Source organism: Poromitra crassiceps (assembly GCF_964638095.1).
Source record: "Poromitra crassiceps genome assembly, chromosome: 9".
Classification (NCBI taxonomy): Eukaryota; Metazoa; Chordata; class Actinopteri; order Beryciformes; family Melamphaidae; genus Poromitra; species Poromitra crassiceps.
Window position 1 is genome coordinate 32,616,919 of NC_139630.1, and position 17,522 is coordinate 32,634,440.

The 17,522-nt window shown below is 46.7% G+C and overlaps 1 protein-coding gene across 1 annotated transcript in view; it reads right to left on the reverse strand.

The window, feature by feature from the left end:
• mdn1 (midasin AAA ATPase 1) overlaps positions 1–17,522 on the reverse strand; it is a 95,577-nt gene that overhangs the window by 5,729 nt on the left and 72,326 nt on the right. Inside the window, exons 75-100 of the mRNA XM_083643455.1 lie at positions 17,318–17,501; positions 16,867–17,011; positions 16,599–16,745; positions 16,347–16,470; positions 15,415–15,520; positions 14,838–14,953; positions 14,279–14,698; positions 13,648–13,874; positions 13,378–13,515; positions 12,941–13,140; positions 12,262–12,423; positions 11,554–11,691; positions 10,747–10,885; positions 10,032–10,198; positions 9,450–9,584; positions 9,116–9,257; positions 8,191–8,492; positions 7,251–7,406; positions 6,413–6,514; positions 6,094–6,292; positions 5,581–5,748; positions 5,295–5,455; positions 4,007–4,096; positions 3,541–3,656; positions 2,874–3,048; positions 1,762–1,835 (exon numbers count right to left, since the gene is read on the reverse strand). Coding sequence (XP_083499581.1) covers positions 1,762–1,835; positions 2,874–3,048; positions 3,541–3,656; positions 4,007–4,096; positions 5,295–5,455; positions 5,581–5,748; positions 6,094–6,292; positions 6,413–6,514; positions 7,251–7,406; positions 8,191–8,492; positions 9,116–9,257; positions 9,450–9,584; positions 10,032–10,198; positions 10,747–10,885; positions 11,554–11,691; positions 12,262–12,423; positions 12,941–13,140; positions 13,378–13,515; positions 13,648–13,874; positions 14,279–14,698; positions 14,838–14,953; positions 15,415–15,520; positions 16,347–16,470; positions 16,599–16,745; positions 16,867–17,011; positions 17,318–17,501 — 4,233 coding nt within the window. The remainder of the gene's footprint in view (positions 1–1,761; positions 1,836–2,873; positions 3,049–3,540; positions 3,657–4,006; positions 4,097–5,294; positions 5,456–5,580; positions 5,749–6,093; positions 6,293–6,412; positions 6,515–7,250; positions 7,407–8,190; positions 8,493–9,115; positions 9,258–9,449; positions 9,585–10,031; positions 10,199–10,746; positions 10,886–11,553; positions 11,692–12,261; positions 12,424–12,940; positions 13,141–13,377; positions 13,516–13,647; positions 13,875–14,278; positions 14,699–14,837; positions 14,954–15,414; positions 15,521–16,346; positions 16,471–16,598; positions 16,746–16,866; positions 17,012–17,317; positions 17,502–17,522) is intronic.

Here is a 17,522-nt window from a genome sequence, read left to right on the forward strand (position 1 = left end):
CTTTAAGGTGAGTTTTTTAATCAGCTCCTGGGGTCCTTCTCATCTCTCTGCACGCATTTTAATTTGGTTTATTTCTGTTTAACTCTGCATTTGATCCCTACTTTGCATTGTATAGAGAGCCCCAGCGATGACGTATTTTTGTAGTCGGAACGCGGAAGTCGCGGACTTCCGGGTTCTTCACTGTTTCTGCCTATGGGATTTTTGAATGGGTTTTTGGTGCGATGCTTCAAATAAGGTCTGTGGGCAACACAAGCTTAATCAAACGCGAACCAGTGTTCAGCGGGATAATCTTCACACATGAGGACCACTTTCATGAGTTTTGAAGTGTAAATGCGAGCCCTAGAAGTAAAAAGCTTGTGCTAAGCTAATCCAGAACTACACACCGTGTCGCATAGGCTTCCCCGTCACGTCAGCACTCAACCTGGAGTGTTGTTGATGTGTGCGCTGCTGTGCACTGATTACCCCGGGCTGAACCAGGTGAGGGAAAGAGAATTTCCGTGTTCGTCCTTTGAAGTGATGACGTTATTGACGTATAATATCCCCGTCGACTCAACAGTCAACAGTGTAGTCTCATTTAGCCGTTTGCTAGCTAGCCGCCCTTTTAACGGCACGTAAAAGCTTAAAAACTCATAAAAGTGGTCCTCATGTGTGAAGATTATTCCGCTGAACACTGGTTCGCGTTTGATTAAGCTTGCGTTGCCCAGAGACCGTATTTGAAGCATCGCGCCAAAAACCCATTCAAACATCCCATAGGCGAAAACAGTGAAGTGTTAGCATCGATGTTTTCCGGACTCATTCCTGGGGCTCTCTATTGCATCTGTGCTTGCTTGATCAAAAAAGCATGTCTAATAGTCTAGTAGTGTAAAAGCTTAGTTCTGGGAGTAACTTAAAGTCCCTGGAAACCAAAATCCACAAAAACGTTCTAACTATGTTATTTAGGGTCTTATGTTAGTAATTTTGTGCCTCAGAAATTATTATACATTACTTTCAACCCAAAGCCTTAAAATCGACACTTTTCTACAAGATTCTACAAAGTACTTCCTCATTGAAGACAGCAGTGCGCGAGGTGCTAAAACGCAGGAGCTTATGACGTCATAAGCTCTATATAACCTTTGTACACGCGCGCAATCTGCCCTTCTCCTTTTGTCCGTTCTTTGCCCCCAGTGACAGCGCTCCCTCAGTATCTGTCTGCCTCCCACTCTGTGCCGAGCGCTATGCTGCTCTCTCTCTCTCTCTCCTCTCTTCTCTCTCTCTCTCTCTCTCTCTCTCTCTCTCTCTTCTCTCTCTCTCTCTCGGGACTAGTGTGAGAGAGAGCACAGAGAGAGACACACAGCCGCAACGAACACACGCGCACGCACGCACACACACACACACACACACACACACACACACACACACACACACACACAAGCCCTCTCAAGCCCTCGTGTTCGACACACGCACTGGATCTCTCTTTCTCCGTTTCCCTCCCCCCCTCTCTCTCGCGCTCTCTCTCTCTCTCTCTCGGAGGAGAGAAATGCCCCTGCTGCAGACGGACACGCCCACACATTCCGCGGGAGAAAATACACTCTAAAAAATAATCGATTCTCATGCGTTTTGCCACACCTGTCAAACCTAAATTTATATACTTTGCGAGGTTCATCATCGTTCAAATTTGGCTGGTGGCTTATTAACATAGGGTCCTGTGATGTGATGAACTCAAAATGCTAAATAATAAAGAAATATTTCTGGTTTCCAGGGACTTTAAGTGAATGGACTTACCTGCACACAGACACCTGCCCGACCTCCAGCAGAGTGAGAGCGTTGGCGATAACCGACAGAGACTCGAACGCCAGCTGCACCACACAGGAGACACAATGACTTCATTAGTGAGTGAGAGACGTTCACTGAACCCTGCTTTGTATATATTCAAATATTTACTCTGGATTTCCTCTCTGCAAGGAGCATCAACATCCCCCCATTTGCATCAATGGGGGAATTAAATTTGACTATTGCTTGCAAATACAGTATGTCCACTCTAGCCTGGGTAAACCCAGCTTCCACGTGACCTGCTCTCAGACCTGCTCTCAGTCACTACAGTAGTGTATTGTAGTGACTGAGCAGGTCTGAGAGCAGGTCACGTTGAGGCTGGGTTTACCCAGGCTATGTCCACTCTACCAGTCACATTGGTTAATTTATATAACCAACCATCATTCTGTTCCACTCATAAATCTAGTTGGCAGGTAAAATAGGAAGATGCTGTAAGATGCCACGCTGCTTGCTAATTAGTTTAATCACTGTGACATCGCTTTAACAACAGTCTCTTCCACTTCCTGATTCCTCACTTCAGGTGTAAATGTAACGTTAAGGATATACCGTTGCTTCGACCTATCTGACGTTTGGCTGTACAGTACTTATTTTATGTACTGTGTTGATAAAACCACATCTAGCCAACAGCGACATCTCTCTGCCGGTCAGACTAACTGCTAGTTTTGGGTGAACTCAAGCTGTAATTTTCTTTATTCTGTGGCCCAACAGCTAAATTAGATCTCCTAAGTAGTGTTAGTTAAGGTGTTGTTATTAATGAGAAGCATCAAACATGCATTTTACACTTAAAAATTGTCTCCTTTATCTCAGTAGTTCATCGCCCCCGTTTGCTCCAATTGACCACTTTACAATTTTTAGCACTAAAACTTTTTGCACGAGTATGTACTGTTTTATGTATATTGTGATAATGTTATGCTGTGCTGTGTAATGCAGTGGCTTGGAGCCCAAGACAAGTTTCCCTAGCGGACAATAAAGTACATCTTATCTTTTTGTAAACAAACATTGTGATTCGGTCAATTTAGAATGTTTATCTAGAGGACATCCCGGTTCAGATGAGGCTGACGGACCTGTTTGGAGTGGTTGTCCACCATGCTGGAGGAGTCGTCGACGGCCAGGCAGATCTGGTAGTTTCTCTTGCTGGGCTTGGTTCTCCTCAGCCAGATCTTGTCTTTGCGGAACTGGCTGGCGATGTAGGGGATGACCTTCCTCATGTTGAGACGTTTGCCTGTGCGGTAATCACCTCTGTGGAGCGCAGGCAGGTTCAACATCACCATCATTGATCTTCTGAGGCTGACTAGGTTACAGTACAGCAGTGATGCTATACGGGAGGGTGTTCTTTACTGTGACTATGGGTATGGCAGTGATGCAGCTAGACAAAAGCTAGGTGTGCCATCAGCAATACCAAATAATCAAACCAAAGAACATCCTAAAAGGTAATATTCCTTTTACACAATAGTTAATAGGGCTGGGTATCATTTAAAAATTACCAAACCAGTACCAATACCCTTACAGTGATACCAATACCGATACCAATACCATTGGAGTACTTCATTCCATACCTTTTTTTGGTATCGAATACAGGTATGGTTTGACTGGAGAAGTTTCAATACCACTTGCTAGCAGTGGTACCAGATACCCTGACCCAATATTTAACCAACAATCAGATTCTTCAGCACACACAACGATTCACACAGCACACTTGACAGCAGCTCTCAGGCTCCAGTGGGTACTGACTTGAGTTTGGAGGCCTGGGTCGGCTCCAGGACGAGGCGGAGCTGCTCACACAGCTGCTGGGACAGAGCCGAGGTCAGCGTCTGGTACTGCAGCCACATGGCTGCTGCTGCACTCTCCTGCACCGCACAGGGCAACATCACACCGCACGTTACACACCGCTCAGCACAACGTTACACACCCAACATCGCACAGCACAACGTTACACAACCAACACCGCACAGCACAACGTTAAACACCCAAAAGTCTATGTGAACACCGGGAAGTGGAAGATTTTCTAAAAAACAACTCATTTGAAGGGATTTTAGACCTTTAGTTAAAGACATGACAGGCTTTGTTCCAAAATGCTATTTATCCATTTCCATAAATCCATCACTCATTTTTTCAAATATAATGCTTCAACTTGCCTACAGCTCTCTATTTTAGCATTTGTGGATTTAAATCTACATACAAGGAGCAGCAGCCTCACCTCCTCTTTAGCGCCCGGAGCTTGTGTCTGCCAGGCTTCCAGCTGCAGCTCCATCTCCCTTCTGATCTCCTCTGGGTCCTGCACGTTTTTCTGCACACACGCACATGCGCACACACACACACACACAGTGAGTAATACCGTCCACACCCCCCCCCCCCACATGATTGTTTTGATCAAGTTTTTTCTCCTATTTTCTCCCTAATCGTACTTGGCCAATTCACCCTGCTGTCCCGGTCGTTGCTCCGCCCACTCTGCCCATCTGGGGAGAGTTGTAGACGAGCAGAAATGTACCGTTGCCCTACTCCGACGCCCCCGAAATAATGGTTTTTATTCTGTCTCTCTGTTGGTTGTGTTGTCAGTGGGTGACGTGTGTACCTGCAGTGTGTCAGGTAGCAGCAGCTCTGGGACAGTGTGTGTACCTGCAGTGTGTCAGGTAGCAGCAGCTCTGGGACAGTGTGTGTACCTGCAGTGTGTCAGGTAGCAGCAGCTCTGGGACAGTGTGTGTACCTGCAGTGTGTCAGGTAGCAGCAGCTCTGGGACAGTGTGTGTACCTGCAGTGTGTCAGGTAGCAGCAGCTCTGAGACAGTGTGTGTACCTGCAGTGTGTCAGGTAGCAGCAGCTCTGGGACAGTGTGTGTACCTGCAGTGTGTCAGGTAGCAGCAGCTCTGGGACAGTGTGTGTACCTGCAGTGTGTCAGGTAGCAGCAGCAGCTCTGGGACAGTGTGTGTACCTGCAGTGTGTCAGGCAGCAGCAGCAGCAGCTCTGGGACAGTGTGTGTACCTGCAGTGTGTCAGGTAGCAGCAGCAGCTCTGGGACAGTGTGTGTACCTGCAGTGTGTCAGGTAGCAGCAGCAGCTCTGGGACAGTGTGTGTACCTGCAGTGTGTCAGGCAGCAGCAGCAGCAGCAGCTCTGGGACAGTGTGTGTACCTGCAGTGTGTCAGGTAGCAGCAGCAGCTCTGGGACAGTGTGTGTACCTGCAGTGTGTCAGGTAGCAGCAGCTCTGGGACAGTGTGTGTACCTGCAGTGTGTCAGGCAGCAGCAGCAGCTCTGGGACAGTGTGTGTACCTGCAGTGTGTCAGGCAGCAGCAGCTCTGGGACAGTGTGTGTACCTGCAGTGTGTCAGGTAGCAGCAGCAGCTCTGGGACAGTGTGTGTACCTGCAGTGTGTCAGGCAGCAGCAGCTCTGAGACAGTGTGTGTACCTGCAGTGTGTCAGGCAGCAGCAGCTCTGGGACAGTGTGTGTACCTGCAGTGTGTCAGGTAGCAGCAGCTCTGGGACAGTGTGTGTACCTGCAGTGTGTCAGGTAGCAGCAGCTCTGGGACAGTGTGAACTGTGGACTCGGTGCTTCTCTCTGCTCGCTCCTTATCTTTGGGACGCTGCGGCTCCTTCGTCCTCTCCTCCTCCTCTTCCTCTCCCTGCCTCTGGGCCTCCAGCTCTCCACTGTCCAGACCTGCACCAGGAGAACAAGTCAGCCATATGTATGACTATTTGGCTATTTCACGTAAATTTGGCTATTTTACTTTATTGTTTTCCAGGGTTTAACGATCTGTGGATACTCTGGAAACATGGGCACACCTTTGTTGGAGGCCTTAGTGGAGTCCAGCTGCTCTGGCTTCAGGTCCTGGCCCTCAACGGCCTGGAGGTCCTCTTCCTGGTCCTCGGTTTCCATGGCAACATCCTCATCGTCTTGGTCCTGGTCCTGCTGGGGCCCCGCTGGTTTCTGCTGGTCTGCACTAGCAACATCTGTAATACAGCAAGACCAGGAAATATCACATCCCATCCATCCATAGTATGTCTCTTCAGCTACTCGCTATCATCAACTTATAAAGTTTTCATTTGACGTTCTAAACAGCCGCACTGTTTGATTGACAGGTGATCTGTAGGAAGTGCAGTGTAGACAATCACAATCACAGAAATGAGCGCTCGGCACCAAATATGTATTGAATACATAAAAAAAAAAAAAAAATCCCGCCAGTCAGTTTTGTGGGCCTCATCAGAGGGGATTGGAGAAGAGGAGGAGGATAATCTCAAATCTCACTTCAAGATGATCATTCAAATCAACCGAATTCCCCCGGTGCATTTACTGACCGTAGGTCTGCGTGTCGTAGGCCGTCTCTCCCTGTTTGATGTGTTCGTACAAGTCCGCCTCCTGCTGGCCGTCGCTGGGCCGGTTGTCCCGCGTCTGATCCTTGCTGCTCTCGACCGTACGCAGGCGCTTGTTGATGCGTTCGTTGTAGTCGCCCGTCGAACGCTCGTTATCTGCTTGACCGGGTTTCCTCTTGAAGCTCTGGGGGGGGGGGGAGGGAAAGACGACGAACAAAGCGATATTTTTAGATTCAAACCCGAGAAAAAGGACTGGCATCATGAATGTAGATTTCAGCGTTCATCCTAAAGAGGCTAAACGCACCTGAGTCTTGCTCTGAGTCCGTTTCTGTGAAGCCATTCTTGCCGTCAGCTTCGACTGGTGGCCCTCTGACTGGCTGGCATCAGCTGCTCCGCTCCCATGCTCCTGGCAGAGACAGAAAGGATGGGAAGATATTAGGTTTTCTCTGTGTTCAGGGGACAGTTTGGAGGTGGACGACACAGAATGGATGCAGAATGGAAATGCAAACTAAGTGTCTCTTTTGGTCCCACTTGAAATGAGAACAGTGCAGAGACGGTAACAGTGTCTCCCTTCATCCTTGCTCAATTTGAACTAATTGCACTATGACTGTGTGTGTGAATGTGTAGATAATATATGACAGTAGGGCTGCACAATATGCAACAATTACATCAATCAATCATATTGCGATTATTTTTGACAGATACTGTGATTGCCGTATAAGTCACGTTTTTAGTTGGAATGGTCATTTTTGCATTTCACTTTTACTGTGGGAATTTATATATATATATATATATATATATATATATACATACACACACACATTTATGATGATGATGATGATGATGATGATGATGATGATATTTTTACTGGGGTCTGTACCAAACAGGCATGAGCCCTTACGTCTGGAGAAGATGATTTGTACACTGGGGCATCTCTGTAGTATAGCACCACAGTGCTTCATTTAATGGTATGTGGTGAACTTGTGACACATTTTACTTATCTAATTAACTCATCTAAAGTTGGACATACTGTGACTTTCTAATGATGAAATACTAAAAAACTAATAATAATACTAATATTTTTTTCTAACATAACGCTCAAAGCAAAGGGCAGAAAGCAGCTGTGCTGGTGGAGCTGATACCTCTTTGGCCTGGTCTCTCTCCGACGCCTCCCCTGCCAGCTCCACAGCCGTGTCACTCTGGACGTTCTGCTCTCCGGTCTGCCCGTCCGTGTTGTGCTCCTTCCTCTCTGCCGACTCTGGCTGCTCCTCATCCTCACCAGCCCCCTCCTCCTCCTCCTGGAAGCATGGGACACGTGAAACAACAGACAAAGAACAAAAATTCCACCCTCCAGAATGTTGGGATGAAATCCTACAACAAACCGGAAGGACAACCCCGTCTTTAATCGTCACAAGCAACCAGACTACAACGCACGGAACACACGTGTTCAGTGGCCACACACACACACACACACATGCACAGACACACACATGCACAGAATTGCGTCATGAAATTTAATCTCCGCATTTTCCCATCCTGGGTCATCCCTCCTCCTTGGAGCAGGCCGGGAGCCTTGGGCAACTGCAGTGAAGCGCCCGGGGACTAACTTCTTCCAAAAGCTGCTGGCCAGACGATAATCTTCTTGCATGTTTTTAGTGGGGGTTCATATTGATATTGTTCATATTGTTATATGGAGGAAACCCCAGGGGAGCACGGGGAGAACATACAGACTCCAGACAGAAAGGCCCTTTTCACGAGATAGTCCACCTGGGCACCATGCACCGAGGGCATGGGGAGACATACCCCCAGTGCCAACAGCGTCCCAGGTGGGAATCGAACCCAGGACCTTCTTGCTGTGAGGCGAGAGCGCTAGCACTGCGCCACCGTGCCCCCAAATGGTTAAACTCTAACATATTGAAGGGAAACCCATTTTTTGGAAGAACGTATTTGATCATGGTGTTTGGTTTATAAATGATATGAAATAAACTGAATTGTTACGCTTTTGATTAACAATTTTTTTTAAGCAGATACAAGGAACTTTGTAGTAGTGTGAAGTGATGCAGCACACGGCCACATCCATACCTTGGGTTTCTGTCCCTTATCGTTTGGAATAACCAGATCCTCCTCTTTTCCTGCTTCTTCTCCTCGCTCATCCCCCTCTTGTTCCTCCTCCTCCTTCTCCTTCTCTGCAGACTCCTCCTCTCCCTCTGCCCTCTCTCCGTCTCCTTCCTCCCCCTCAGCCTGGGGCTCCTGGTCGTTCTCTCCTGGCTGCTCGGCTTGGTCCTCCTCCATCCCCTCCGCTCCCTCCTCCTCTCCTTCTTTCTCTCCACCCTCCTTCTCATCCAGAGCTGTGGTCTTCTCGTCTATGTCAAATGGATTCTCTTCTGAAGAGAGGGGAAAAATTGCAACAAGATATTTTAAAAGGCTGACATTTTTCTCAGAGGAAAAGGTTTGCAGACAAGCAAATATTCCACTGCAGTCAGTGGTTCCCCAACGGGGGTATGCGTACCCCTAGGGGTACGTGGAGGTACTACAGAGGGTACTTGATAGAAAGGGGAAAACGGGAAAATGTCAGAATAAATCATGAAAATAAATTGAACATTATAATAAATCTGCTCAGGAGGCACTAATTGCAACTCTTTCATTGCATTTCTTATTTTGTAATGTTCTATTCATCAAAACATGGGTTATCATTCATTCATTCATTGCATCACATGCTATAGTTTTCTCTTGCAGTTTTCTAAGCAAATGTTGTAGTTGGGTAAAGGGGGTACTTGGATTCAGAAATAAGGGAAAGGGGTACTGAAGAAAAACAATTTGAGGCCCACTGTTCTATTGTATATTCACACTCTTTGTGGATCACAATTTAAACACAATTGATATGTTTTGAAAAGGACGGTAAAAGCTGTGCCCACATTTAGCACAATTTATATTCCAATCATGATAATCCACAAAAAAAAATACTGAGAGCATGTTTGTCAGTATTGTGCAGCCCTTGTGCTCTTACCGTCTCCCTCGCCCTCGTCTCCAGCCTGGTCGTCCTCCTCCTGGTCCAGGTTGAGATCTTCAGGGAGCTCCATGGCCTCGGGCTCGGCTCTCTGCTCCTGCTTCCCGTGGTACGGGTCCACTTCATTCTCATCAAACTCCCGCTGGGAAACAGCAATTAGCACAGTTCAGACGCGGCAGAACCACAAGACAACAAGAGATCTGTCAAAGGTTGGAAATCTCTTCATGGATACTCAACGACAGTTAGAAATTTGAAAGAAAATGAAAATGTAAAAGATGGATGGATAAAGGGATGGAGGTATCTGTGACCCCCCTCACCAAAGTAAAATAATTACCTCGTCCCCTTGTTCATGGACCTTTTCTTTCTCCTCGTTGTCCATTTGTTCCTCTTTGTCTTGATTTTTCTTGTCATCTTTACTGGGGTCAGCAGCGTCCAAGTTGTCATCTTTGGCAACCAATTCAGATTCACCCTAAGAGATTTCCACAGAGTTGATTGGTTTAAATGTGCCTTAATTTCCTGTGGCAGTGATGATCAATGAATGAAGGTCTGATTTATAAAGATGTAAGGTGTGAATGGAAAATGTCATCCCAGATCTCAATTTGACTGAATGAAAACATTTCCCCAATTTTTACATTTTGATTTCAATGACTTATACTGATGGGAGCAGGGTGACTACTGTATCTACTACTAGGCTATATGGCTAGTTTGTTTTTACAGTTATAAATGTAAACAAAATATTAAACAACAGTGGGATTACTACAATGTAACAGTTCTATACATTGCAAGTAAAAGCAATCTTTTTTCCAGGGTTTTCCATATTTCTTGCAGCTCCCCAAACTGCAGCTCCCCAAACTTTTAAGATCTGGAAATGACCAAAGCAGACCCAGACCCACACAGGAACCCTGTCTGTCTATACCTGGTCCATGCCCTGGCCGGACTCCTCCTCGTCGCTTCCTTCCTGGTTATCCTCATCCTCATCGTCTCCCCACATCCTCTCATCCAGAGTGTCCGTCTGGCCTTCGCCCAGGTCGCCCATCTTCTTATCCAGCTCAGAGTCATCCTCTTTATCAGACTCATCATCGCCTGCAAAAGGACGGAAAAATCAACAACAGTTTAAAGCCCCTGCAAACCAAAAATAAATGTTTTGATTTTGTCACACCACAGAAAGATTTGTTATTAACCACCCAGCCAAATTTGAACGATTAAAAATTCTGCCAAGTATATAAAATTAAGGTTCAAAAGTCATGAAAAACTAAACAGTATTCTCTGCTCTGAAACTGTGGAGGCGTGTCTGCTGAAGCGCTGCCAGTGCTCTCTCTCCCCCCCCCCCCCCATCACTGCATAACTTGATACATTGTGATGCATTTTTTTTTTGTATTTGAGGAGGAGAGGCACTTCAGCCTGATTGGTTTGCGGAGCTTATTGTATAATAAGTCTGGAGCATAAAGATGCCCACTTCAAACCCAACATCAGGAGCAGTACAAAAACTTAAATGGCAATAGTTAGGATTTGGATTGAAAGTAATGTCTGAATTACACAGAAGGTTATTGTGGATTTGGGTTTCCAGGGGCTTTAATAATGGTAAATAAACTCCAGCAGTGGTTTATAGCTACATAGTTAGTTCAACCCACCTGGCTCCTGCTCATCCCCATCATGCATCTGGCCGTCAAAGTCCTCTGACATCTCCACGGCGTTGTCTTCTGCCTTGATGTCCCCCTTCTCCTGCTGCTGCTCCTCCTTCTCCTGGCCCTCCTGGAAGGTGTCCTCCACCTACAGGAGCACAGCTGGGATTAGGGAGGCACCATATTGGATTCTTTGCCGATATCCGATGTGCTGATTATTTTCAAACTCTTTTGATCTCCTCTCGTGGAATTAACACATTATTATTATGCCTACTCTTATTGTGATGACCCACTGGCAGATGCAGAAATAAATACGATGCTTTTCAAAACGGACACATTCACTGGGCAAAATAAGAAAACTACTTCAATTTGGGTTATGTGAAAAATGCCATATTTTATTTATTTATGTAACATTTTCTTTCAAACAAAGTCGTACGATTCATTCATTTAAGCATTTAGTCAGGCATCAAGCATTTGTCCATAATTCAAGCGTCATTTTATCACTGTGTCATATCAGCAGAAATATTCGTTTTGGGCCGATGCTGATATTTCATTTTAAATCTTTTATCGGCCGATAGCGACAATGTGCCGATGTCATCGTGCGCATCCCTTGCCGCGATATCTTCATGACAAATGGTATTCAAATAATGTATTTCTTGGTATACTGACGTGGGAAAACAGGAAAGAAATCCAAGGCACAAGTCTTTGATCAACAATGTTCATAAACCCCGACCTCCAATGAGCAGCTCCCCAAGACATCTGAAGCTGAGGCAACAACATAACAAGTTATCAGTCAAATTCAAGTTGATTCATCACCTGATCTTCGTTCTCTATCTTGTCACTGACGTCTTTGACGCCCTCTCCCTCTCCCATGCCTCCGCCCTCGTAGTCGTGAAACTCTGTAGCTCCTTCTCCGTCTCCACCGGCCATCAGCTCCTGTGGCAGGCAGAAACCCTGAGGAGAAAGACAGACATTTTTGAAGTCTTCAAAATCATTCAAACGTTCATTCTAATGCAAAAAATACATGTCACAGCAAATGTTAAGGAGCGTGCCACTAGTATTTTAAGTTTAAAACCGGTCATCCTAGAAGCAGGGGCCCCTTCTTAAACATTAAATTCAAGGCTGTTTCAATGACTTTCCAGGCCCAATTCCTTCAAATTCAAGGAGCCAACATGGCGTAGTTTAAGACACGGATCAAGGTGAATGACTGTTACAACACTGAGAATGTTTATACTGAGAACTCGCAGGCTTTACAGAAGCTCACAGACAAAAACTAAAAAGGGAGAGAGGCTTGTATGTGTGAACACTTCACAGCTGTGCTGTTACAGAAGACAAAATATCAAAATAAATCAAATTGCCTATTTAAACTTTGAAGGCCTTGATTTCTCTCTCTCAAATTCCCAAACTTTCAGGGATTTCAAGGACCAGTGGGAAGCCCGTAAAAGCGAACGGGCTGGTAAAAGTCAAAGTGGCTGGTCGATTTTGGGATGCACATTTCTGGCCCTGGCTATATCGTCGCAGTACCTTCTGAGCGAGCTCGGTGAAGATGCTGGCCAGGACAGAGAGCAGTTTCCCGGTGCTCCTGTGGGCTCCCAGGGACACAGCCAGGTAGTAGCGCACCAGGTCGGAGTAAACTCCCAGCATGGGCTCCAGACGCACCAGCATGCTGCAGGCCTCGCTCAGCTCCTGGACACCAGAAGAGAAACCATCATGTCAAAGCCACGACGACATGTCAACAGATTTTAATGCAAGGCAATAGGACGAAACCAGGAAGGAAAAGTCCACTTGTCACAGGTCTGGAACATGCTAAATTAGTCATACTGTATTTTATAACAATGTAGGAAAACTTGAGCTTACTATATTATGTAATAATTACTGCATATGCATTGTATATTGAATGTATATTATTATTACTGTGCTGAGGTAGTCCTTGAGTTATAGCACATTAACAGCTATAAATAATAATAATGATGATGATAATAATAATAATAATAATAATATTTTACAAATATAGCAATTCTCACAGTGCTGTACAACAAAATGAGCAAAACAAAATATCAACAGTCGGAAGTAAAAAAAAAAGTGTTGCATGGCATATAAAATAAGTAATCGTTCATTAATCCTAATTGAGGTAAAAGTTTGCAATAATCGTGATATTGATTTGAAGTCATATGGCCCAGGCCCTAGCAACTGTTGAGTGTACCTGGAGGTGCTGTGGTGGACAGGCGTCTCTGTGGCTCCCCAGGCGGCCCAGCAGCCTCTCCAGCTCAGAGCTCACCTGGCCCAGAGACAGGCTCTCCACCTGGGCCTCCAGCTCCTCCTCCAGCAGCCTGCTCAGGTGACCCGGCTTCAGAAGGTCCTCCACAGGCTCCTCCTCTTCCTCTTCCTCCTCTTCATCACTCTCTGGAATGAAAGAGAGCCATCAATCACATCACAACACTGCACATTGTCCTACAAAGTCCTGCAAAATAATGTTTCTGGAGGCCACTGGTAATAAAAAACACAGGATACACGTTAAATAAACTGTTTTGCAGCCTAGTCTAGTCCGAGATTAAATTCCAATTTTAAGGAATGAAACAGTCTGAAAAAGTAGCTAGCTTTCAGCCTTGCTGGTTCTTCATTTTGCTCCTGGGCTCTCACCTCTCTTGGCGCCTCCATGCTGGTCTCGTCGATGTTCTCCCTCCCTTCTCTTCACGAGCGTCTGGACGGCACACAGGACTGTATTGATGGTTTTCTCCAGCTCAGCAGAAAACTCTGAGCTGAAGGTTTGCTGGTGGCCTATTAGGGAAATGAAGAGATGGCAAACTATGGAACCCTGTATTCTTTGTGTTTATGTCTTGGTTGAATTAGAATCAGTCATATTTGAATGAGTGACAGTATCACAGTAGCATTACTAGTCTCTGCTGTTACCTGTGTGTTGGTGTCCCAGGGAGAGCAGCTGGGTCTTCCAGGTTGTGAATTCGGTGATGCTTGCCTCCACCTCTGCTCTGACGTACTGCAGGCTCTGCTTTATGGCCGGCTGGCTGTCTGCCCCGCCCACACACAGCGCCGGGCTGAACAGCTGCTCCATGCCGGGCATCTGCGCCGCCACCGCCCCCAGCTGGTCGAAGCCAGAGCAGCACATGGTGAAGTGGTTCCTGTGGAAAACACAGAGTAGATGGCACCGGTTGTTTCTTTTGTCACTTCTACTACAGTACCAGTTTTCACTCGCTTCTGTTTTTGGTGAAATCTTTTCAACAAGTTCCCAACTGAAAGGTAGCTGGTGAAACTGCTCTCCAACATTGTTGGATTGGATTGAATCTTTGCTTGTTTTTACCTTTTGTGTATCAGGAAGCTATTCTGAATTCGTGAAAGTCAAATTTGACTTTAGAAAACGGAATTGAAATTATAGGTAAAAGTTAAATTCAATAAGCATAATTCCACAATTCAATATGAGCACGACAAATTCTAATTCATGCAATTCAAATACAAATCTGGCTCACTGGCTGCATTAAATCTCGACGTTGCCGTTATCGATCGTGTTTTTTCAGGGTGTTATTACCATGTGTGCAGCGCCCCCTGTGAGGCCTGCCTCGCCACAGCGTCCAGCTCTGCCTTCAGGCCGTGGCTCCGCCTCAGCATGTCGTCCACGCGGGCGTTCAGCTCGCACCAGGCGGCGTCTCCCCTCCGCATCAGGCAGCCGGGGGGCTGCCGCTGCACGGCCAGCGGCGACGGGCACCTCAGGGTGTGCTGGCCGCGCCCGCCCGGCTCCTCGCTCTGCTGGGGGTCCTCGGGGCAGCACTGCAGCAGCCAGGACAGCTGCTGGAGGAGGCCGGAGCACTGGGCGGCCAGCGCCTGGCCGCGGCTCACCCACGCCTGGAGAGAGGCCTGGGGCGGCAGGGTGCTGCTGCTGCTGCCGCTTGGGTCGTCGCTCTGGCTTTGGAGGTGGGCCTTCACACCCTGGACAGTGACTGTGAGCCTCCTGGATGAGGCGATGACAGGAGAAAAGACACAAGCTTTTATGAGTATTAGTGTTGTTGTTGTTATTATTATTAGGGAAACGGGTGAATTTCCCAACGGGGATCATTACTCCGCACGGTGTTCAGACACAGCAGACTGACCTGAGATGGACCCACTGCTCAGTGAGCTTGGCCAGCCGCCGCCTCTGTCTGAGGAGCAGCTTGAACAGGTGAGAGGAGAACCCTCTGCAGCGCTCAATGTTCCCCAGACCCAACTCCTACACACACACACACACACACACACACACACACACACACACACACACACACACACACACAGACACAGACAGTGAGCATTGAGCAATGCCACTTAATAACCCCGATGATAAAGCCTTTCCCACCCACTCTCTAAAAACAATACCATGTTTCTATGTAGGTGTTTATCCTAAACCCAACAAGGGAGTATGACATCACATCGTGTGTATTGGTAAATCACACTCTTGACATTTCTTCCAACAGTAATAAGATTTGTAAAGAAGATTTTTATGAGATGTCCATTCTTTGCTGTCCCTTTTGTTATGTAGATGAGTCTTGTCCCACTGGTCAGTCACTAGTCAGTCTTCACTGTCTGTATCATAAGCTTTACACACAGAGCTGTCACAGTTGCACACGGTACAAGTTTGTCAGCTTTATATTGTTCAGCAGACAGACAGACAGACAGAGAATATGTGTGTGTCACCTTGGCAGCGCTCTGCAGAGCGGTCTGCAAGGTGGTTCTCCTGGCCCAGGAGCGGTAGAAGTACTTCTGACATCCGTCCCATGCTGTCATTAACTCCGTAAACAACCTGGGGGGAAAAATGACAAACAAATGAGTGCAAAATCTACTCTAGTGCTGTTGGTGCTAAGAATGTCCCTGGCAGAACCTGCTTCGTCAGGTAAAAAAAGAAAAATCGAATGATATTATGGATTCCAACGATGATGAAATTCAATAATGTATGATAATGTACCTAATAACTTATCAGAGGCAACTGTTTGTGACAGTTGTGCTTCTTTTGGTTAGAATAAATTACTTTTCTGATATCATAATGCTATACAACAGGCATTCTTTTTCTTTTAAACTTTTTTTTTCGTTCTTTTTTATCCCCCCTTAGTGCTAATTTTAATTTGTTTATCCTGGTTGCTGCTCCACCCTCTGCCAATCTGGGGAGAGCCGAAACTGGCTCCATGCTTCCTCCGAGACATGGGCAGTAACCAGCTGCTTCTTTTCACCTGACAGGGGAAGCTTCACCGGCAGGACATAGCACGTGGGAGGATCACGCTATTCCAACGAGTTCCCCTCCCTCCGAACAGGTTCCCCTAACGACCAGAGGAGGCACCACATCAGCAACCAGGATATTGCATGTTTTGGTGTGGGGTTCCTATATGAAGGAAACCCCTAGGGGGCACGGGGAGAACATGCAAACTCCACACACAAATGCACTTTTGACGACCCTCGAGGACATGCGGACGGGCACGCACTCCTTCAGCGCTCACACCGTCCCAGGTGGGAATCGAAACCCAGGACCTTCGAGCTGTGAGGCGACAGCGCTTACCACTGCGCCACCGTGCCCCCTACAACAGGCATTCTTAAAGTGTAGGCCCTGATCAGCTCCTATTTGTGTGTGTCTTTACGTGTTCTCTGCTTTCTCCTGGCTGACAGCAGAGAGGGCAGTGCTCATCTCTAGTGGCTGCATGCAGAGCATCGTCTCTGGGTCCGCCGTTCTGTTCCATGCCAGGCCTTTACGGTACGACAGACCTGGAGGGATTTTCAGAACAATCAGACAGATAGGCAGATGGATCAATAACTAGAATATTATCCATTCCATTTCTTGTATTGAAAACAATAGCATGTCCTTTTAACCCACTGGCACTGAAAATCCTCACCGATCTCTGTGAGCATCTTGAACAGGTCAGACAGAGCTCTCTGCTTCTGCCGGAGGATGTGTTTGACCTCCGACTTCTGCTTCTCCTTCTCTGCTGACATGTCGATGGTGAGGCCCTGCAGGTCCCGCAGGTTGCTGATGATCTCACCTGAACACACAGTATATTTTTGTTTGACTAAAATGCACAGACCTAATACAGTACCATGTTCTCATGGTTACCCAGAGCAAAGTCAAAGTGGGTGGCTTTGTTAGCAGGTCAGCTTTCTTACCGGTGAAGATGTCCAGGTCTTCAGCCAGCTCAGGCACGGGGTTTTTCTTCACCAGCTGGACACACATCTTCCTCATCTTCCTGGTCAGAACTGGCAGGCGACCCTGAAGAGATGACGCCTCAGTGTCCTCCGCGGGGACCTCAGTCTGAAATACACAATTGAGTTTGGTTTAGTTTATTTACACCATGATAAAACCTGAAAAACAGTGACCGAATATGGTGATAAAAACCTGGTGAAAGAGGAGATACAATTACTAATTTCTATAGGTGACATATTAAAACCCCAAGAGAAGTTAAAAAAAAAAAAACAACAACAAGAAACAATAAATCAAATGATCAAGAACAAAATGCTTGATTGTACATAAGATGCTGCATTCATATAAATATCATACACACAGATCTTCCACTCTGCTGTGTGTTTTGTTTTTGTTCGTGCTTCATAAGACTTGTACCTGGAAGTCTCTGCCCTTCCCAGGCAGGGTGCTCTTCAGAGCCTGGTGCACCCGGTGGATGGGGGTCTCCTCTGGGTTGGCGTCCACACTGTCCAGGTTGGCGGCACTGCCCTGCTCCACCAGAGCGGGGGCACTGGGACCACTTAGCGCCGCCTCAAACTTCTTCACAAACTTGAACAGAGTCCTACAAACAAAAACAAGGCTT